Source organism: Manis javanica, chromosome 2 (genome assembly GCF_040802235.1).
Source record: "Manis javanica isolate MJ-LG chromosome 2, MJ_LKY, whole genome shotgun sequence".
NCBI classification, from domain to species: Eukaryota; Metazoa; Chordata; class Mammalia; order Pholidota; family Manidae; genus Manis; species Manis javanica.
Window position 1 is genome coordinate 205,442,389 of NC_133157.1, and position 23,395 is coordinate 205,465,783.

The 23,395-nt window shown below is 35.7% G+C and overlaps 2 protein-coding genes across 5 annotated transcripts in view; one reads left to right on the forward strand and one right to left on the reverse strand.

Annotated features, from left to right (window-relative positions):
• LOC140848098 (serine/threonine-protein kinase TAO1-like) overlaps positions 1 to 22,799 on the forward strand; it is a 70,538-nt gene extending 47,739 nt beyond the window's left edge. The window contains exons 13-17 of the mRNA XM_073230380.1: positions 1,129 to 1,257; positions 3,754 to 3,957; positions 5,925 to 6,164; positions 10,441 to 10,623; positions 15,876 to 22,799. Coding sequence (XP_073086481.1) covers positions 1,129 to 1,257; positions 3,754 to 3,957; positions 5,925 to 6,164; positions 10,441 to 10,623; positions 15,876 to 16,202 — 1,083 coding nt within the window. The 3' untranslated portion in view covers positions 16,203 to 22,799. The remainder of the gene's footprint in view (positions 1 to 1,128; positions 1,258 to 3,753; positions 3,958 to 5,924; positions 6,165 to 10,440; positions 10,624 to 15,875) is intronic.
• LOC118969742 (uncharacterized) overlaps positions 1 to 23,395 on the reverse strand; it is a 203,064-nt gene that overhangs the window by 140,255 nt on the left and 39,414 nt on the right. The window contains exon 5 of one of the 4 annotated variants that reach the window (XM_073230052.1): positions 7,657 to 7,827. The exons of the other annotated variants lie outside the window; for them this stretch is intronic. The gene's annotated coding sequence lies outside the window, so the exon portion shown is untranslated. The remainder of the gene's footprint in view (positions 1 to 7,656; positions 7,828 to 23,395) is intronic. 4 annotated transcript variants of the gene reach the window in all.

Here is a 23,395-nt window from a genome sequence, read left to right on the forward strand (position 1 = left end):
TTTCTGTTGTAAATGAATATTTGATTTTGAAATAATTTGGTGAAAGAATGTAGAAATATTTAGAATCCTGTTTGGTGTTGTACTTTCTTGAATACTTTGTAAAGAGGTAGATACTAATATTTTTGGGAAAGGAATTCATGAAACAGGATGTACAATGTGATTTTAGATTTGTTTTATATATTTATATCAATATCTATACATGCCTAGAGAAAAATAGGAAGGGTATGCACCAAAATGTTTATATTGGTTATATCTGGGTGGTAAAATCATGCAAGGTTTTTCTTCTTTGTGTTTTTCTGTATTTCCTAAATGTTCTACAATGGATATGTATATTTCACCCTCGAATAACATAGGGTTGAACTGCACAGGCCCATTTATACACATTTTTTTTCAATAAAGGTCTTGGAAAATGTTTTGGGAGACAGTTTAAAAGATCATTTTCTTTTTTCTAGCTTTCCTTATTATAGAATACAGTATAGAATTTATACAACATACAGAATATGTGTGAATATCTGTTCATGTTGTTAGTAAGGCTGCCAGTCAGCAGTATGCTTTTAATAGTTAAGTTTTTGGGGAATGAAAAGTTATAGGAGGATTTTTTTTTACTCTGTTGGGAGTCAGCACCCCTAATCCCCACATTGTTTAAGGGTCAACTATTGCATGTATCATCAGAAATAAAATAATAATATACAAGTATTTAATATTTAACATTATTTAAGATACAAATTAAAAGTCAGGGTTTAATTTGAAGATGAACATATTACATTGTTTAATACACAAGTCAAGCTAGATAAAAGGTCATAACTTAATTACATTAGTTTTGTTTTATTAGTGGGGTGGGTCGGGCAGCATACTCCACTTAACTGGGGGAAATAAGGTGGAAACACTGAGCATGTAAAAGATCAGCATTTTAAAGATGAGTTCCATTTTAGTGGTTCTCTGAAATTCAAATCATAAGGATGCTGAGTAACACTTGTTAATAATTTATTGGATATTCTTGTTTTGGTAATGATTATATTGATTTTATATTCTTAGGTGGGAGGAAATATCCTTGCTAATGTGTATTAAACTGCTGCTTTGAAGCTTATCTAGTTAGCTAATTTGATCCATTTAAAAATTTTCCTATAGGCTAAAGTGATGTCCAACGAGGCGAAAAAATTTCAGCAACGTATTCAGGCTGAGCAGAAGAAAGAACTGAATAGCCTTTTGAAGACCCAGAAGAGAGAATACAAACTTCGAAAGGAACAGCTTAAGGAGGTATTTACTTTATAAAAATTTTCAAGCCACTTACCTGCTTACTGGTTATATCCAATATTGATCTACTCATAGAACCATTAAGATAAAATTTTCTTTTTTTGTGGCCACCAACAATATATCAGTTTAAGTGAGGATATTGATTATAACCTATTACTTTTCAATGGCTGAGATCCTCAGTTGAGTGGGATCTAAAAAGTGATCTCTTGAAAATGTGAATTATTTTATAAAGCTATTATTTAGTAGCTTTCTTAAGTAATTGAGTCACTGGAAATAAAAATATTTTAGCTGTGAAAAAGAGCCATACATCTCTTCCTTTAAAAGTAAATCATACATTCTTACTTTGGGCTCAGATTACAATAATTTGTTCTTATTCTGATTTTAACACAGAAGAAGGATAAGAGGCATTTCTTCTCATCCCATTTTCTTTAATACGAAAGCATGCTAATTATGTCTTTATGGCTACAGGATTTCATGTGTGTTTGCCCTTTATGTGCTGCTTTCTTGAACTTATTTTTATCGCAGATCTAGTCTAACTGTGAGGAAAGCCATGTTGTCCTAAGGCAATTTCTGAAAGGGGATTATTATTCAGGATAGTGGTCAGGACAGGAAAATGATATGTGTCAACTACAGCATATTTATTATCTTGCAGAGAATATAAATCAGCCATCTTTTGTAGGTATAAGATGATTTTTCAGAGACTATTGACCTTATGGTTCTTCACCTATTATTCAAGAAAGAAACCAATTCTTTATTACTTTTGTGGATAAGATACTCAAACACATAAATATAAAAAGCACATGAACTTGTAGTTCTCAACTGAAGGATGTCAATGAGAAGACAGAGAGAATACAGGCATATACACAAAGAATCATTTGACTATGTTTTCCAAAATCTTTTGCCAAGAAAATTCCCCACCCACCAAGACTTCCCCAGTTTACACCCTCTTTTACAGACTGATGGACTGAAATTTTTAGTCCATGTAATTAATTATTAGCACACAGATAAATTAATCTAGATAAAATAACCATAATCTCTTTGGTATAGTGCTTTTACGTGTGTAGGAACTTGACCTATATTTAGACAAATAAGTCTTATTAAGAACATTGGTGGCACAAAGCCTTGTTATATATACCCTGCTGAGTGAGGTTCATTGATAAGATTTTTCTAAGTTTGAAGAATATAACCTGCTATGTATTCCCATTACTGTAATCTAAAAGCTAAACTCAATACTAGAACATGGGATTTGAAAAGATGGTAAATAGGATTCCCAACTGTAAATAAATATCCAACAAAATGCAGTTCTATAGTTGCTTCCTAGTGAAACCAGGTTTTAGTTTTATAAATGAATATGTTGTTTTAGATAATCCTTTAAGCATATAATTCATAGTCTAACTAATAAGTCCATTTTCTTTTAGAAGGTAGTTTTGTGTCTGCGTATGTCTGTGTGTGTGTGTGTGTTCATTTAGAATGATTATTATCAGTGTAGAGGAAGAGACATACTATAGTCCTGTGGGTGGGAAATTTCCTTGGCAAAAGATTTTGAAAAACAGCCAAGTGATTCTGTATATGCCTGTATTATCCCTGTCTTCTCATTGACATCCTTAAGTTGAGAACTACAAACTTATGTGTTTTTTATTTTTATGTGCTTGAATATCTTATCAATGAAAGTAATGAATAATTGGTTTCTTTCTTGAACAACAGATGAAGAACCATAGGTTAACAGTCTCTAAAAATAATCATCTTAGACCTGGGAAAGATGGCTGATTTATATTCTCTGCAAGGTTCATGCATTTTAGGTTGAAATATACTAGTATTAATTAACATCCTCGGGTTTGCATCATTGAATGTATTGTCAATATTCTCATCTTGTCCAGTATAAATACATTCTTTTTAGGTAGTTTGTGAGATGATATTTGAAATGCTGTAGAAAAACATTGGTCTTGCCTTTTTCAGTGGTTATAGTGCTGAATCTATTCTAAAAGGTCTCTGTTTTCCTTTTGTTTTGTTGATTTTTCCATTTAATTTCCGGTCTTTTATACTGAACCCATCCTTAACTTTGCCAAAAACTTAGCATTTCTATTGTTGAAACCAAGAAGTGAGCCATAACTATATTTTAACCTTAATTTTAATTCATGTGTGATTTTAACTTGAAAGCACTGTCTTGTTCCCTTTTTTGGAGGACTTTAAATAAAGATGTTTTACTTCATTCACCAATCATTGTGTGCTTTCAAAGCTACGAGCCATCCTAAATATAGCTGTGCAAAGCTAAAAAGTATGCGTGTTTTCTAGTGTATGTTTTCTCTTTTCTTGTCCTACTTCATGGATAACTCCAGAAACAGAAAAATACTACCTACCTCCTTTAAGGTCATTGCCCTGCCTGCCCATGAGAGAGGGCACAAATTAAGTAGTTTAACTGAAGATTACCAGCCACCAAATAGTATATTCATGTAGTTAATTTTTATGTATTTTGATCTCAGTTGTTTTTTATCTTGCCAGGAGCTGAATGAAAACAAGAGCACCCCAAGAAAAGAAAAACAGGAATGGCTTTCAAAGCAGAAAGAGAACATACAGCATTTCCAAGAAGAGGAAAAGACCAATCTTCTTCAGCATCAGAGACGGTACCTAGAGCTGCAATGCCGTCGCTTCGAAAGAAAGCTGTTACTCGGGTGCCATAACTTGGAGCAGGACCTTGTCAGGGAGGTATGTGTAAATGGTGTGAAATCAGAATCTTCCTGAAAATATGTCAGTCACATCCCACCCTCAGGGCCTTAGAGAGCCTCTGCTTGCCTTTGCCTAAGTCCTTCTTCCCTGAAACCCAGCCCACACGGTTCACCTTCTCCCTCACTTCATATCTCCTCAATTCTGATCTCCAAATCCTCCTCCCTTCTTTAAATATTCTTGCACTCCTCTCTCTCTCTCTCTCTCTCTCTCTCTCACACACACACACACACACACACACACCACACACATACACATGTACGTGCACACACTTTTTATGGGGATCTCTCTCTCCCCAAGTAGAATGGAAATTAGATGAAGTCCCAGGTTCTGTTCAGGGCTTTTATATCCAGTGGCTAGATATATCCAGGCCTTGTAGCTAGTGGCTGGCCCATAATAGGTATTCAATAAATATGTATTAAGTAAATATATAATAAATATTAATTCCATGAAAGAACTGTTAATTTTTAAATATGAGAAAATTAATTGGATAACTTATGCCTTTTCATCTGAAATGGGTGCCATGAAGGTATATACTACCATTTAACATAATTGTATAATCATGAAATTATTCATTGGGAATATGTAGAAACTTATGCCAATGAAAACAACAGTTCTCATTATCAAGTATACCTATGAGCATAGATCAATTTATTTCCAAGAGTGGCTTAAAATAAACTTCAAGTATAACATAATTATTCAAATTCACTAATAATTAAAGAAATTCAAATGAAAACAATTGCATCAATTAGATAAGATCGGTCTAAAAACTTGGTAAGTCCAAGTAGTGGCATGGTAAAGTGGTCAATGCCGGTAAGAATATAAATTGACACTGCCATTTTGGAGCATAATTCAGCAGCTTTAACCATTTAATTTGCATGTATCTTCTACCCATCGAATCCGCTTCTAGAATTCTATCCTAAAGAAATAGTAACATAATTATATGGTGTATTATGTGTAGATGTTTATTGAAAATTTGTCATAAAACAAGAAATAGAAAAACTATGGCATCAGAAAGCACAAGCTTCCTATAAAAAATTTTTTAAAAATCTGTATTTGTCCATTATATTTTTAGGTAAAGAAAGCATATTATATGCCTATAATATATATTGTTATACAATTGTAAAACTGTATGTTTTTGTGTAATAGTTGTGTCACGATAAGCGTGGGGATGCTTGGGAAACATGCACCAAATGTTGGCCCCTGGAGAAGGGGCAGCAGAGGCAAAGGGGGTACGTCTGACTTCCTTCTACATAGAAAAAGAGAGAGAATGTGTGTATGTGTGTGTGTTGTACATTTAATCTTTTAAACTGGAAAAAATTGTAGTAACATTTATTGATCATGAGGTAGGTATTCTGAGAGCTTTCCACTTATGAACTCATTTCACTCTCACGTTAATTTTATGAAACAGCTATGTTATGGTCTCCATTTGAGAAGTCATGAAATGGCAGCACAGAGAGTTTAAGTAATTAACCCAAGGACTCACTGCTTGTCAGTAGCAGAGCCAGGATTCAGAAAGCAGGCAGCCTAGCCCTAGAGTCTTGTGTTCTTAACCACTGCACTATACTGGGTATACTGCATGTAATAGAATTGAATGTATACTCTGAAGAAATTCAAAGGATGACTTAGAAATCCTGTTCAATACAAAATTAGGAAACATGAATGATGGAAAGAGAGTACAAAGGACATTAAGTCTCTTGGGACAGATTTGATATGTCTTAAGCTTATTGCTAAAAGCAATATAAATAGTAAATGAACAGATAAGGCAATTGTACTACTAATTGCCCATTTTCTACAGTTCCAGTAATTAAAGTCTAATATTCACTGTGCAGCCATTATTAAATCAGAGAATTACATCAATATATCCTGGTTATTCTGTTTCTTAGGATTTTTTTTCTCCTGGCATTGTACATCAGCAAATTACACCTTTGTCTTTTTTTATGGATTAGGAATTAAATAAAAGAAAGGCTCACAAGGACTTAGAGCATGCAATGCTGCTGCGACAGCATGAGTCCATGAAAGAACTGGAGTTCCGCCACCTCAACACAGTGCAGAAGATGCGCTGTGAATTGATGAGTCTGCAGCATCAAACCGAGCTCACTGACCAGCTGGAGCGTAATAAACGGAGAGAGCGAGAACTGAGGCGGAAGCATGTCATGCAGGTTCGACAGCAGCCTCAGAGTCTGAAGGTACATTTAGCCTAAGCTTCTTGGCAAAGGAGAACAGATAAAAGGCATCATGTAACCAGTAAAAGTCTAAGCCAGATGCCTGTCATCAAGAAATTAAATAAGCTTTTTTCTTTTCATTTTTAGCATGTTTGGTTAGTGTTGGTGTAGAGGGTCTATGGCTACAGACTTCTGCTTGTGTATTTCTCAGCAGAGTACCAAAAAATGGCCAGAACTTTTTAACTGTGGAAAGTGTCATGAATAAGATTCAAAATTCTCATTTTAAGTGTACTCAAGTGTCCAGTGTTGAAACTACAGTCTACATATCAACATACTAACCTGCTGGCTTCTCTCTGTTGTTCCAAGTTTTATAGTTTTGGAATCTTATTTCTCTGAATGTGATTTGTATCCAAAAGAGTCAGTAAGTTCTTAATTAGTACAGAAACCAGTGAATGAAAAATGCCTTTTTACCCCCTCTCCCTTCATTGTCAATACTCATCTTTAGAGGAATAGTGGAATTATCACACTGTTACTCCCATTCTTTCTGTGTTTGGTAACATAGGTAAGACCAGGGCATGTGTAGTTGGAGTGTATTTTTAATTAGTACATCAGAGTGAAGCAAGGTATTATATGCTGTCTTGTAGACAAATAAGGAAAGACAAGTGTTGGTGATATATAATATCAAAGGACTTTAAATTTTGTATTTGCTTTGATAGAGAAATATATTTATATGATGCCAAAGTGTATTTATTATAAAGTTAAAGGTTTCCCTCTCCTTGTTCTTTAGGCCACCTGGTCCAGCCCCCTCTACCAAAATCAACCAGAGTTAACAATTCCAAGGAATTTTCAAATTTTATAACTTGTAATGAATATGTGAAGTATAATCACATGAATCTTAATAAACAAAAAACCAAAATGACCCACTATATATGTTGTCACCCACAGTAGTACCTCAGTTAATCTGTACATGTCTGCACATTGTAAACTTGTGTTTACATCCAATAAAGCCCCGGTTCCACACTATCTTCTTTACCCCCTTTTCAAACTCTTTGACCATTTAACTATAAAACTATCAGGTAACAACACTTACCTGAATAACTCTCCTAAAGTGAAGTGAAATTCACTCACAGAAGTAATCTGTGTCCAAACCAGAAGCTAAACCACACCTAGTGGTGTCTCTGATTCCTATTCAACTCCATTCATACAAGTTGTCCTGAACAAAACACAGAACCAAAGCTAAGATTTGCCCTTTCCTTGTGAATCTAAGTCAAATTTTATACTTTGCTGTATCTTCAAAACAGCTAATGAACATTGTTTACAGAGTGGCTCGTACGTTGACTACCCTCATAACCGTCATTAGTTAATGCTTATCACAATCAGAATTCATAATGATTTTCCAGATTTACTTTGTCTTTGTAGTGGGTACATAGTAGGGTTTCCCACCAAAAGATATTTAAAGCATGTCTATAAAATGAATTACAGTTTTAAAGTGAGCAGCGCCCAGAAGTAAACCAACCTGAAAGCTTGTTTAGTTTTCTTTGGTCAGACCATAAATCTGATATGACTTCATTTCTCTGGGGCTTGGAAGAGGTTAGTTGTTTGCTGTTTAGCCCTTCCTTTTGGTTCCCTGCTGTGGCAGCCTTCTCAGTTTGAATGCTTGTAGACACTAGTCTGATTTTCACAGATACTGTTAAAAAATCGAGGGGAAAGATAACGTCTCACAATCGTAGTCAGACTTCAGATAGGAAGCGTCCCTCTCATGATACATAAGGTCAAGATTTTCCATAAAAGAGATTGTTCTGTTACTTTAGTCGGAAAGAAAATCACCATGTTCCTCTTAGTTGTATATATCTATATACTTGCACAATTTGAACAAAACAGACTATTTTTTTTAAATTAAGGTATCATTGATAAACAATCTTAAGAAGGTTTCACATGAACAACATTGTGGTTTCAACATTCATTCATACTATCCAGTCCCCCCCAACCCACTGCAGTCACTGTCCATCAGCATAGTAAGACACTATAGAGTCATTGCTGTCTTCTCCGTGCTGTGCTCCGTTCCCCGTGACCCCACTATATTGTGAGTGCTAATGATACTGCCCTTAATCCCCTTCTCCCTCCCTCCCCACCCACGTTCCCCAACCCCTTCCCTTTGGTAACCCTAGTCCCTTCTTGGAGAAAACAGACTCTATTTTAACATCATGTCATTTCATTTACATAAGTAATAGTTGTAACCTTTTTAGGTAAATTTGTACTTACTAAGTAGTAGTTCAACTTCAATAGCTGCAACTATTCCAACTTTCTCCAAGACTTTAAGGGGGATAGGAGGACTTCAGTTTGCACACTTAGGTAAGCTGACAGTATTTGTAGACATTGGGGCACCATTTCTGAGGAATAACTTGGGTAAACACCTATTGTTTATCTGCCATTTCTTCAGCTGCCATCAGGTGATGTTTTCTCAGTATTAAGTGATTAAGAAACAACTGGAACATGTTTATCCTGCTTTCACTTGAGTGAAACATTGAGGAATATAGTTTGTTCTTGGTATAAGTATTAATCTTGTCGAAAAAATTTTCCAGGGCATTCCTTTTTGTCATTAGCTAGTGATATGGAGTGACTATAGTTTTCTTGGCAATATATTTGAATATTTAAAAGGTTTTTAAAGAATGGAGGCTGTTACACAAAGTCAGAAGAGAATTCTAAATTTCATTGTTCCATTTCTGGCTAACTTGGAGGAATTTTATTAACCAAGGGCAGTATTTAAGAGCAGTGCTAAGAGTAACTAAACCAAGAGTTTGTCTTTCTTTCTAGACATTTCTTGACCCTTCACAGAATAAAGGCACATGACTATGACTTAGTACCTCAATTGGTGTAAAATGCAGAAAAGGATATATATTTGATTTTGTAGTAATGGAGCAAAGAGTGTGTACTAGTTCCCTGACAAGAGTGTTTGGTCATACATGCATTTGCAGACTTAGTCAACCATTCAATATCTGGCAGTATATATATTGAGGTAAATAATTTCAACTGTAGGTTCTGCCTTTGTGTAGCAAATGAGTGTTGTTACTTGTAGGCCTGATGGGTACACCTTATCAAATAGATCTCATCTTGCTAAGTTTTGTTCTATGAAACTTGAGTTCATAGAATAATTAACCTGTGATTTAAAGCCAGAGTTATTCTGTTTCTGAACTCAAATTATTTTATCTCAAAAATGTTTATGTAGTTCATGTCTGCTATCATTACCACAAGAAGGGTTGTCCCTTCCCTTGCCTTATAACTTTTCTTTGACCTTTGAAAGATTAGTTAGCTGACTTTCAGGTTTTTGTTCGTGGTGCTAAAGAGTAAACCCTAAGGAGAAGCAGACCCAAAACTTAGCCATCTTAACTGAGCGGTATGACCACAACATTAATGAAATGCTCTCCACTCGAGCTGTAAATTTATTTTACTTAGGCAAAACAAATTTAGTGCCCCTTTCCTTCCACCGCCTGAATATAATCCTAACAATTGAAATATTAAGTTGGAAATGAAAACTCTGCTGCACCTTGGGAAATAGTGATGGTGGCCCATATTCTGCTTGGAAATATGCATGATGCATATGTAATTCTCCTTGATACATTTGGACATGAGGCTCCACATAGGCTCTCTGCTGGTGCCTTGCAGAGGTTCAGTACATATACCAACAGCGCATCAAGATTGGAGAAGCAACTTTGTTAAGCAGTGTTCAAAGAGTAGTACTTTATCGGGAATCCAGATGGTCACATTTGAGTGCAGCTACAAAATAGTTGCTATGTAAGTTTACAGACTTTTTCTTAATGGGCCAGATAGTAAATATTTTAGGAGGAAAAATTGAAGTTGTTATGTGGGTATTTACATAGCCATTTAAAATGTGACCATTTCAGAATGTAAAAAACCATCCCTAATTAGTGGACTATTGAAAAACAAAAAGTCAGGTAGCTGTTCAGATTTGGCCCATAAGCTGTGGCGTGCTTGTCCCTGTTGTGTAGTTATTTCCATTGGAGAGAAGAGATTCACAGTCTTATATCAATCAGATTCTATGTTTTTCTTTAAAAAATAATGATTATTTAGGCATCATCCAAATAGCTTATGATAGCTTTATCCTTATAACGCCGTCATTGGTTGCTGTGTTTTCCTTTTCCAGAGAGGTTTACTCCAAGATGTAAAAGAGAACAGTTGTGCCCTATGGAAGAGTAGTCGGTCTTCACTTACACCTCCTCCTTTCCATAGGTCATGAGAAGGCAGCTCACAGGAGGATATCTGTTTTCTTTCTCTCTTTCAGCGGCATTTGGATGAAGCACAGGAGGCAGAGTGCCAGGCTTTGAAAACGCAGCTGCAGCAGGAACTGGAGCTGTTGACTGAACTTCAGAGCAAGATCAAAATGCAGGCTGAGGCACAACACGCTCAAGAGCTTCGGGAGCTTGAAGAGAGGGTCTCCCTCCGCAAGGCACTCTTAAAACAACAGGTATACATAATACAAAAAAGGAATTGTGCCAGTATTTGCTTTCATCAAAATTATTTCATAAATATATTTTCATGATGACAGAGGTGGTATTAGATTGTTTTCACAATATCATATTTCCTTAATTCTAGTTTTGGTAGTGTTTTCTTTTTCTTCAGAATTACTGATTCAGTAATGAACCTTAAAATTAATGAGTGTGATATATTAAAGGAATATACTTAAGTAGTAATTGCTAGAGGAATGATGTGGAGTTATGCGAAGACAGTTGAATTGTAAAAGGATAGCTCTGGCTCCAGCTTCCTCACTTCTTTGTGTACCTAGTTGTACCTACAGAAATTGGAGAGAAACTTGGATAGTGAAGGAAAAAACTTTAGTAATTGCTTGAGAGAGACAAGGAAAAGGGATCAGAAATATACTTTATTCATTCATCCCTGGTCTGAAACTGTACAGATTGATGCATTACTAGAAAAGAGAAGGTAAAACCAGTTTTACACAGATGAAGTGTCACGCTGAAAACAGTATTTCTAGATGTAGCTTTATTTATTTTACTTAATCTTTGTCATATATATTACAACTAGAATCCCTTAATTCACTTGTGTCCTTTAAGGTACTGAGGCTGTATGTGTGTGTGTGTGTGTGTTGGAGAAAGAACAATGGGTAGAAGCTTTTGAGAAAAAAAAGAGAGGAAAGGCATTTGTCCTGAGTAGTAGTAGAATATCAGTTGTATCCAGGATTGAATGCTATGTTCCAGAATTCCAGAGCCATAAGTTCCCAGCAGCTGGCATGGTCTTAGGTCCATTGTAAGTTAACACGTACCTAATGGTTTTGTCTATTAAAAATTGTCATTACTTCTGGACCATTAATTGGCCCATAGATTTTCCTCTACTTTCTACAGTTCTTGTGATAAAAATAGAATACCTCATTTCTATTAAAAAAAATATGTTCTTAAAAACTCCACCTAAATAAGGTGTTGCTATTTCTCTGGCACAGCTGTCTTTATTACTGGCTCCTTTAAGAGTTACCTGCCTCTAAAAATTATCTCAATTGTGTTTCTCATTCAAGATGGGAAGACAGAAACATATAAATTTTTAGAAAAATGTAGTTGTCCCATGTACAGAATTCATAAATCTGCCTGATTTCAACTTACATATTTAAAATTTAATCTAAAGTTCCATCTCTTATGCTTCAAAATTATCACTAAAAGAGAAACCTGTAGTATTTCAGTAACAGTGTTATGAGAGAAATATTGGTACTGTTTTATTTGTATTTTTAGCTCCACCTAGTGGCTCCGAGTTTAAGAGTGCTAATTAGTATCTTAGGTGTAGTCTTATTTCAATATATGAACTAAGGCCTTATGTTCTACAAAATCAGGTAAAATGTTGGCATAGGGCTGATACCATTGCCAGAAGTGCAGTGGCACTCTCATACATTGTTAATGCATTTTGGAAAGCAATTTGGAAGTATATATTGATCTTTGAAAATGTTAAGCAAAGAATTTAGAGAGTTTAGAGAAAAGAAATCCTGAATACAGGAAAAGCAATACGCATCAATATGTTAATTATGGCAGTTTATAATGGTTTAAAACACCTAACCATCTAAAATAATTAAGTGCTTATGACCAAGCCACTTAATAAAATCCTACTCAACCATTTAAATAATGACTATAAAGATAGTATTAATGTGGAAAAATGCTTATGAGGTGTTGAATAAAGACAAATCACACTTAAAGTGAGTTGAACTAATACTTATAATGGCTATATTAGTATGGTAGACTGGTTGTGGTAGTTTGTATTTGATAATAGACATGCATAAGATTATTTAGTATTAAAAATAATAAAAGAAACAGTGGAATGAATCTACAGTGCTTTGAGTTGCTGCTTGATTTTTAGGGCTCATGTTTATATTTCAAGTGAAGTGAATGACTATAAAGCAGTTTGGCGTCAGTCAGTTGGCAACTACCAAGGCAGTGATATACCCATGGTATGATTTGAAAACATTGTAACATCCGTATTTTCTGTACTTTGTGCCTACTGGTTGTACAGATAAGAAACAGTCATCTGAAAATAGAGGTGGAACCAGAGAGAATGTTAGTTGTTTATAGATGAATAATAATTCTGTTTGAAGATTGCTTTCAGCCTCCAAATGAACCAAGAATTGTCCTCCAGGTCGAGACACCAACAGAGGGCGCCTCAGTTGAGGATCACATGAGGTCTTACTGCAACTTTCCTTGTGCTTCATTTACATTAAAGTTTCAGCAAAATGACAACATAACTATGTGCATTTCATACATGCATAAAAAGTGGCAGTATTCCCAAAGTATAAATGGGCTTTTGTCTTAACACTTCCTCTAATTTTCCCTGAATATTTCACTTAATATCAACAAGATGGTTGGTAGTTTTTAAATAAGAATTGACAATTGGAGTATCTTACAGGACCTTCCAAACTGAAAATATTCACACATTTGATTTCAGAGAAGATAGGTTAGGAGAGAAGTCTCAGAAGTCTAATATCCAGTGAAACCACCTTTCTTATTTATAGTAATAAATAAGATATTTTCAAAGAAATGGGGGTTAATATAACCTATCACAAATCTTAGTTTTAATTTTTAGTGAAAAATATTCTGAGTTTCTTAAATGACAAAACTAATTCAGCAAATAAAATTGAAGCTGTGCTTACTGGATAAAAGTGGATAAGCATTAATGTGTTTAATATTTTTATCATGAGTTTCCTTCAAGTAATATACAGGGCATTCAAATTAGTTAAATACTCAGTACAAGCCTATCCTTTATTAGGTCCTTTGAATTAAATGTTCTTAATAAATGGATTTTTGAAATTTTAAAATAGAAAACATTTAAAAGAAAAATTTGAAGTTATTTGAATCCTTACAGATATATAAATTTAATTCTATATGAATTGGGTATTTTATATGTAGATATTAAAAGAGTGGAAAAGTTATTTTACAAATACATATTTTTTTAAACTTGGCAATTATAGAGAAACAAATAGAAATTAAAATGTCTTTAATCTCACCACTCAGAAATCACCAGTTAACAATTTGATATCTTTCCCTTAGAAGCAGCATTGTGTCTAATCTAGGTTCTCTTTCAACCTTCATTAGGAAGTGCCCTCTCTAAACCTTTGTAACACTTTAGTACTTAGAGTTCAATAATTTTCAAACTCACCCTACCAAAGTCCATTCTGGCCTATTTGTAATTCCCCACACACATTTTATCATTCTGCATGCCTTTGCCCATGTTCCCTCTGCTGAAAATATCTTCCCCTTCCCTTGTCTTCTGGTAACCTTGTACTTTTCCTTCCGAATCCAGTTTCTGTCACCTTCTCTGAGAAGACTTCTTTGCCCTACTCCTCTTCCCCTATAGAGTGAAGTACTCCATCCCTTTATATTTCTGCTTTACCTTATAAATCTGTTATTACATCTTACATTATGTGGCAGTTTTTTATTTGTATGTGTTTCTATGCTAAATTGTGTGTTTTTAAAAGGGCACTTTAAGAAACGATACATAAGAGGGGACTTGATAATATGGGTGAATGTTGTAACCACAATGTTGCTCATGTGGAACCTTCATAAGATTGTATATCAATGATAACTTGGTAAAAAAAAAGATACATAAAAATTAAGCACATTTGTTGAGCTAGATTTCTGTGTAGAGAACAATGATTATTGGCTTAAGTCCTCAAATATCTTAAAACCTAATTTAATACTTCTTTACAAATACTCTTTATTTCCTATTTTTTAAAAACTTTGTTTCATGGAAATTTTCAAACATACAGAAAAAGTATTAGTGAAATTATTAAGAACTAGTACAATGAAGTCCCCAAATACTCATTACCCAACTTCAACAGTTATCAGTATCTTGCTTATATTTCATCTGTTTCCCGACTCCACGTGCGGCTTTTTAGGGGAGCAGAATAGGGGGCAGAGTATCTGAACTATTTTAAAGCAAATCCCAGCATAGAATCATTTCACTCCCAACACAGATAAGGAAATAAGGACTCTTTTACTTCAACATAGTCATAATTCCATTGTGTTAACTAAAAAAATTATAATAAATGTTTAAGATTATCTAATACTCAGTCCATACTTAGATTTCCCTTTGTATCTAAAAAAAGGTCTTCTTGGTTTATTTAGATTGGGGCCCAAACATGGCGTAGACATTGCATTTGATTGTCTCTTAAGCCTTTTAGTCTCCCGTGCCCTTTTTTTTATTATTGTGGACTGGCTCACTTGCTTTGTAGGAATTCTCGCATTTGAATTTGGCTGATTCCATCCTCGTGGTGTCATTTAATGCATTCCTCTTTACTTTACATTTCCTGTAAACTGGTAATTAGATCTAGGGGCATGATTATATTTACTTTAAATTTTTTTCTTTTAAAAAATTTTTGTGAGGAATTTTCATAAGGGTTACTGTGTTACACTTCCTTTTGCATCACATCAAAAGATATATAATGTCTAGTTGTCCCACTTTGAAGTCATATTTGGTGAGTGGGCTCAAATATTCTCAATTTCTCCATCAACTTCTTCCCATTGTCATTGACTTTATTGTGTATTTTTTCACACTAACAACTATTTCTATCAGCTATATATATTTGTAAACCTTTGAGTTGTCCAAAACTGATTCTGACAGCTACCCAACCCCTGATATCTAAGTACATAGAGTCTCCTTACTTTCTAATAGAAACTTTATGGGTTTTGTTTGTTTTTCACTTAATGCTCTCATCTTCCTGGAATATGGTATCAGATGAGATTCCATTTTTATTTTCTTGCAGATGGTTAGCCACTTGTGCCTGTGTTGTTTTTCCCATTAAATTAATTAGTGCTTTTCTCCTGCATAAAAAATTTACAAACTTCATTCTGTTTCTATTTTACTAATTACTGGTTCCTACACCAATACCATATTTATTATATTAGAGTGACCTTATGGTATATCTAATAAGGCTAGATTCTCCTTACACATTTTCTTTTTCAATCTTTTTACCTAATGGATTTGGTAGCCATTGATGATAATTGCCTTGATTTATTATTTCAATAGAGATTATTACCTTTGCTTTTAAGAACTTGATTTTACATATTTTAGCAATATAAGTTATATATGATTTAAATGTACATCCTTTAAAATAGCCAGAGTGGACATTTTTCTGATTCACTTTAAACCAGAATAATTAGTTACTGTAGTTTATAGATTTTTTAAAATAAATGAGCTTTCTTTTTGTTTCCCCTCACCAACCCACAACAGATGAAAGAAGAGATATTGACTTTACAGAATGAGTGCACTGAAAGGATACGAAGCCTGCTGGAGCGTCGAGCAAAAGAGATGAAAGCTTTCAACTCTGAAAGCGAGGGACTAGGTTTTAGAAATGTCCTTTCTAACCTTGCCCCTGAGGCATTCAGCAACCGCTCCCCCGGAGCTCCTCACAGGGGACATCCCATAGGTGGCCTACCACAAGCCTGGGGCCATCCAATACAAGGTGGGTCCCCAGCCATGCAGGTCACCCTTCTGAACCAATGCATGGGATACCCCGAGGTCGCAGTACGGGAGTTCGCAATAGCCTTCGGGTTCTGAGGCGGACAGCTGCCAGAGGATGGATGGAACAGCGCATGAACAGAAGCACCAGTGTCACTTGACAAATATCCAATGGGTCACACATGTCTTACACGTAACTTAATAATTGAGAATGGCGAGGAGGAGCCAAGATGGTGGCGTGAGTAGGACAGCGGAAATCTCCCAAAAACATACATATTTTTGAAAATAGAACAAATACAACCATTCCTAAAACAGAGACCAGAAGATACAGTACAACAGCCAGGCTACATCTACATCTGCGAGAACCCAGTGCCTCACGAAGGGGGTAAGCCGTGGCCAGGTAGGACCCGAGCACCCCCCACCCCAGCTCCTGGCAGGAGGAGTGGGAGCCGGGAGGGAGAGGGAGCCCAGGACTGCTAAATACCCAGCCCTAGCCATCTTCACCAGAGCACGGACACACAGTGCATGGTGTGCTGGATACTAGGAAAACTGAACAGTAAAACCTGCGAGCAGGTCCCCGCAGCCAGCGCACCTGGGACAAAAGAAAAGCAAGTGCGTTTTGAAGGTCTTAAAAGGACAGGGGTCTCACAGCCAGACGGAGGTGTCCCGGCACACTCAGCCCAGCAGCTGGGAATCCCGGGGAACTCCAGGCGCCCCAACCCCCTGGGCGACAACGCAGCTCAGAAGCCCCTCACAGTGATAAATGGCCTCCCGCCCATTCCCCCTCTGGCATGGCCCCGCCAGAGCAGAGCAGCAGCCTAAATTGGCCACTCCCACAGCAACTGCACGGAGCTTACTCCACAGTAGCGGGGCAAGAATCAGAGACCCCATCTGCACGCAGCTGCCCAGTAAAAGCCGCTAGAGGTCACTGTTCCCCCAGGAAAGGAAGGCCAGGAGCAAGTGGATAGGGACTTTGATCACCCAGCTGACACACATGCCAACTGCCTACGACTACCTCTATCACCATGAAAAGGCAGAAGAATTTGGTAACAGACCAGACTAACCCAGACATTCTCCCGAGAGGGAATCTGAGGAGATCGATTTAACCAATCTTCCTGAAAAAGAATTCAAAATAAAGGTCATAACCATGCTGATGGACCTGCAGAGAAATATGCAAGAGCTAAGGAGGGAGAATATAGAAATAAAACAATCTCTGGAAGGACTTAAAAGCAGAATGGACGAGATGCAAGAGGCCATTAATGGAATAGAAATCAGTGAACAGGAACACTGAGAAGCGGACACAGAGATAAAAGGATCTCCAGGAATGAAACAATATTAAGAGAACTGTGTGACCAATCAAAATGTAACAATATCCATATTATAGGGATAGCAGAAGAAGAAGAGAGAAAAAGGGACAGAAAGTGTCTTTGAAGAATTAATTGCTGAAAACTTCCCCAAACTGGGGAAGGAAATAGCCTCTCAGATCATGGAAACACACAGAACTCCCAACACAAGGGACCCAAGGAGGACAACACCAAGACACATAATAATTAAAATGGCAAAGATCAAAGACAAGAACAGAGTAGTAAAGGCAGCTAGAGAGAGAAAAAAGCTCACCTACAAAGGAAAACCCATCAGGTTATCATCAGACTTCTCAACAAAAACCTTACAGGCCAGAAGAGAATGGCATGATATATTTAATGCAATGAAACAGAAGGGCCTTCAATGAAGGATACTGTATCCAGCATGATTATCATTTAAATATGAAGGATGGATTAAACAATTCCCAGACAAACAAAAATTGAGGGAATTTGCCTCCCACAAACCACCTCTACAGGGTATTTTAGAGGGACTGCTCTAGATGGAAGCACTCCTAAGGCTAAACAGATGTCACCAGAGAAAATAAAATCACAGCAAAGAAAGACGACCAATCAAATACTAACTAAAGGCAAAAAATAAAATCAACTACCCACAAAAGCAGTCAAACGAAACACAACAGAGCACACACACACACACACACAAACACCCAACGTACAAAGAATGGAGGAGAAGGAATAAGAAGGGAGAGAAATAAACAATCATCAGACTGTGTTTATAATAGCTTAATTAAGTGAGTGAAGTTAGACAGTAAGATAGTAAAGAAGCTAACCTTGAACCTTTGGTAACCAAAACCTAAAGCCTGCAGTGGCAATAAGTACATATCTTTCAATAATCACCCTAAATGTAAATGGACTGAATGCACCAATCAAAAGACAGAGTAATAGAATGGATAAAAAAGCAAGACCCATCTATATGCTGCTTCCAAGAGACTCACCTCAAACCCAAAGACATGCACAGACTAAAAGTCAAGGGATGGAGAAAGATATTTCATGAAAAAAATAGGGAGAAAAAAGCAGGTGTTGCAGTACTAGTATCAGACAAAATAGACTTCAAAACAAAGAAAGTCACAAGAGATAAAGGACATTATATAATGATAAAGGGGTCAATCCAACAAGATATAATCATTGTAAATATATGTGCACCCAATACAGGAGCACCAACATAAGTGAAACAAATACTAACAAAATTAAAGGAGGAAACAGAATGCAATGCATTCATTTTAGGAGACTTCAACACACCACTCACTCCAAAGGACAGATCCACCAGACAGAAAACAAGTAAGGACACAGAGGCACTGAACAACACACTAGAACAGATGGACCTAATAGACATCTATAGAACTCTACACCCAAAAGCAACAGGATACACATTCTTCTCAAGTGCACATGGAACATTCTCCAAAATAGACCACATACTAGGCCACAAAAAGAGCCTCAGTAAATTCAAAAAGACTGAAATTCTACCAACCAACTTCTCAGACCACAAAGGCATAAAACTGGAAATAAATTGCACATAGAAAGCAAAAAGGCTCACAAACACATGGAGGCTTAACAACATGCTCCTAAATAATCAATGGGTCAACAACCAAATCAAAATAATTGAGAATGGCCATTCCGCTGGAACGGTCCACCAAAAGAAACTCCCTGTACACATCATCACAAGCAGCCTCCTCACTTGGGTACTACCATGTGGAAGCTGAGTACATATGGTATATTTTATTCATATTTGTAAAGTGTTCTGTTTTGTGTTTACTAATTGGGATGTCATAGTATTTAGCTGTCAGGTTTTATGTTTTGTTTTGGTTTTAACTCTTGGGGAAATTTTATGTAAAGGGGAATTGGTGTGTATGTGTGTTTATCAAATACACACACACACACACACACATATAGTGCATGTGGTCAAAAGAAACTGGTTAGATGGGGGTATTTTCTGAAAACTGCAAAAACAATTCAGCAACGTGGCTTGAGTCATCACTTTTGGACAACTCTGTCCTAAGAAATTTGTGAAAAGATCTAAAGCCTTTCTCTGTATACCCCAGGTTCTTATGAGCCGCTCACAGGAGGCAGCATATGCTAAAACAAGTTATTATGGAAACACACCTGTATCCCCTCACCAATGTATTTTGTTTATTAAATAAATGTATTTTGTCTGACTTTTGTTTATTAAATTGGCCTCATTTGGAGTAGGAAAAAAGGACTAATTGTTAAGGAAAAAATGGATACACTGGAAATCATCAGCATTAAAAACATCTGCTCATTAAAGTCATCAGTAAGAAAATGAAGAGGTAAGTCACAGTTCTTGAGAAAAAATACACAATACATAAATTTAAGAAAGGATTTATATCCATAATATATAATTCCTATGACACTGTGAGAGAAAAGCAATCAACCTAATTTTAAAACAAGTGAAAGACTTGAACAGACACTTAACCCAGAAAGATATAAACGCCAAAAAGCACATGAAAAAGTACTCAACATCAAGGAAAGGCGAATTAACTATGAGATGCCATATATACCCATTAGAATGGTTAAATATTAAAAGATGGACATTGACAAATGCTGATGGGTGTGTAATATGGTACAATGACTTTGGAAAAAGGATTGGCAGCTTATTCTAAAGTTAAACTGTTCAGACAGACCCCCCATATCCCACATTTGGGTTCTTGTGATGACTGGGAGATCTCTACTTAGATCAGGATACCAAAACAAGTTACCCTGATTTACCCAACATAGGTTTTGGAAATTCTGAATAATTTAATGCCCACTGTGTAAGACATTGCCCGGAGAAGCAGACCCAAAACTTAGCCATCTTAACTGAGCAGTATGAACACAACATTAATGATGAAATGCTCACCACTCGAGCTGTAAGTTTACTTTACTTAGGCAAAACAAATTTAGTGCCCCTTTCCTTCCACCACCTGAATAAAATCCCAACAATTGAAATATTAAGTTGGAAATGAAAACTCTGCTGCACCTTGGGAAATAGTCATGGTGGTCCATATTCTTCTTGCTCTCTTACAAAAGAAAATAATTTGAAATAGCAAAGGCTATTTATTACCAGCCTTTTACTAAAAGACTTTATGGGACCTAGGAATATGTTAGACACTAGGGCTGCAGAATGACTAGGAAACTGTCTCTGCTCCTAGCAGGCTGGGAGACACCACTTATAAAGAGCACCTGAGTAAACTTTATAAAACATTATATACAACCTAGTGAGTGTGAAGTAGTATTTAATTGTGGTTGATTTATATCCCTTATGATTAACAATGTTTAACATCTTTCCATTTGCGTATATGCCATTTTGTATATTTTCTTACATATCTTACAATTAAAATTGGCAGTTGATAGTGTTCTTTATATAATCTGAATACTAGGCCCTCAGATATATGACTTCCAAATGTTTTCTTTTTTTTACTTTCTTGATAATGTCCTTTGATGCTATATTTTTAATTTAATGAATTACAACTTATCTATTTTTTCTTTGTTGCTTGTACTTTGATGTTATATGTAAGAAATTGCTGTCTAATTCAAGTTCATGAAGATTTACAACTACGTTTCCTTCTGAAAATTTCATAGTGTTAGTACTTGCATTTAGATCTTTGACCTATTTTGATTTTATTTATCCATTAATTTTTATATGTGGCATTAATTATGAGTACAAAGTTACACTTTTCTGTGTGGCTATATAGCTGTCACAGCACCATTTGTTGAAGATTAATCTCTTGTCATTTAATTTCTTGTAACTCTTATAAAAAAGTAATTGATTAATCAAGACAGTATGATAATGGCCAAAGAATAGACAGATCAATGGAACAGTATAGAGAGTCTAGAAGTGGACCTCCATAAATAGTTGATTGATTTGACAACTATTTGACATAGGAGCAGATGTAATACCATGGAGCAAAGATAATTTTCTAAACAAATGGTGCTGGAAAACTGGACATTTACATGCAAAACAACAAAAAGAAAATAATCAAATCTAGACAGAAACCTAACACCCTTCACAAAAATTATGCAAAATGTTTCACAGACCTACATTTTCAAAAATCTCTTAAAACTTAACATTAAGAAAACAAACAGCTGAGTAAGACATGAGCCAAAGACCTTAACAGACACCTCATGAAAGACTATGGCAAATAAACATATGAAAAGATGCTCTATATCATGTGTCAACAGATAAATGAAAAATTTTTTAAAGAGATACCACTGCACAGCCTTAAGGATGGCCCAAATCCAGAACACTAACACCACCACATGCTGCCAAGGATGTGGAACAACAGGAACTTACATACAATGCTAATGGGAATGCTAATGGTACAACCACTAAGACAAACTGGCAATTTCTTATAAAACTAAACATACTCTTACCATATGATCCATTAATTGTTCTCCTTGGTATTTTCCCAAAGGAGAGGAAAATCTGTGTTTACACAAACACCTTTATTAATGCAGTAGCTTTATACATAATTGCCAAAACTTGGAAGCAACGAAGATGTCCTTCAGTATGTGAATGGATAAATGGTGGTACATCCAGTCAATGGAATATCACTCAGTTATAAAAAGAAATGAGCTATCAAGCCATGGAAAGACAGGGAGTAAACTTAAATGCACATTACTAAGTGAAAGAAGCTAATCTGGTTAGAAAATACCTGTGCTATCAGTGAAGTATAGTGTCATTTGAAAGTGGAATAGATTAGCTGTAAATGTATATTACAACTTCTAAAGCAACTACTAAATATATAAAGAGGTCTAATTGATATGCTAAAAGAGAGAAACAGGAACCATATAAAATGCTAAATTAAAACCAGAGAAAACAGAAAAGGACTGTTAACATAAAAAAAAAGAACAAAAGCAATGAATAGAAAATATGCACAAATATAGTTGATTTAATACAACTGTAATAATCACTGTGTTCTAAATACACCAATTAAATCAGAGACTGTGAGAGTGCATAAAATACCAATATGTTAAACATTGCCTCTAAAAAACACTACTTTAAATACAGAGAAGTCTCCAGTATTATACAGATTTCAATATCCCTCTTTGTTATTGATAGATCCACAGGAAGAAAATCAGTAAGTATACAGATGAACTAAAATACAAAGACAGCTTAGCTGTGTCTTACAAAACTAAATGTAATCTTCCCATATGACCCAGTAATCATAATCCTAGGTATTTACTCAATTGACTTGAAAACTTCTATCTACACACAAACCTGCACATGAATATTTATATCAGCTTTTTCATATTGCCAGAAGGTAGCTGTCCTTCAGTAGGTGAATGGATAAACTGGTATATCTATAAGATGGAATACTATCCTGTGAAGAAAGAAATGAGCAATCAAGCCACAAAAAGACATAGGAAAAACTAAAATGCATTCTAAGTAAAAGAAACCAATCTGGAAAGGCTTCCTACTTTATGATTCAAATTATATGATGTGTGGGAAAGATAAAGCCACAGGGAGGGTAGAAAGATGAGTGATTGCCATGGGTTCAGGGTGATAGGGATGAGTAGGTAAAGCACAGGGGAATCTTGGGGAACAGTGAAACTACTATTTGCATTTTATAATGAATACATGACATTATGCATTTGTCAAAACCCATGGGACTTTACAGCACACAGGATGAACCACAGTTCACGCAAATTTAAAAAAATCACTTAGGATGTTGGTGGAATCTCAAGAAGGCATGCAGATGTGACAAGAGAATCTAAATCTATTACAAACGTTATGAAACAACCTCGCTGAAGGGGAGTATGGGAAAGGTGGTGACCTGAGTAACTGAAAATGAGTGGGTGTATAAGGCCAAAGGCAAAAGGAGCTGCACAAGAGCACGTGCTTCAAAAGGCTGCCTATCACAGGTGTGGGTGAGCAATCCTGATATTATTATACTTACACTCAGATTGAACAACTAA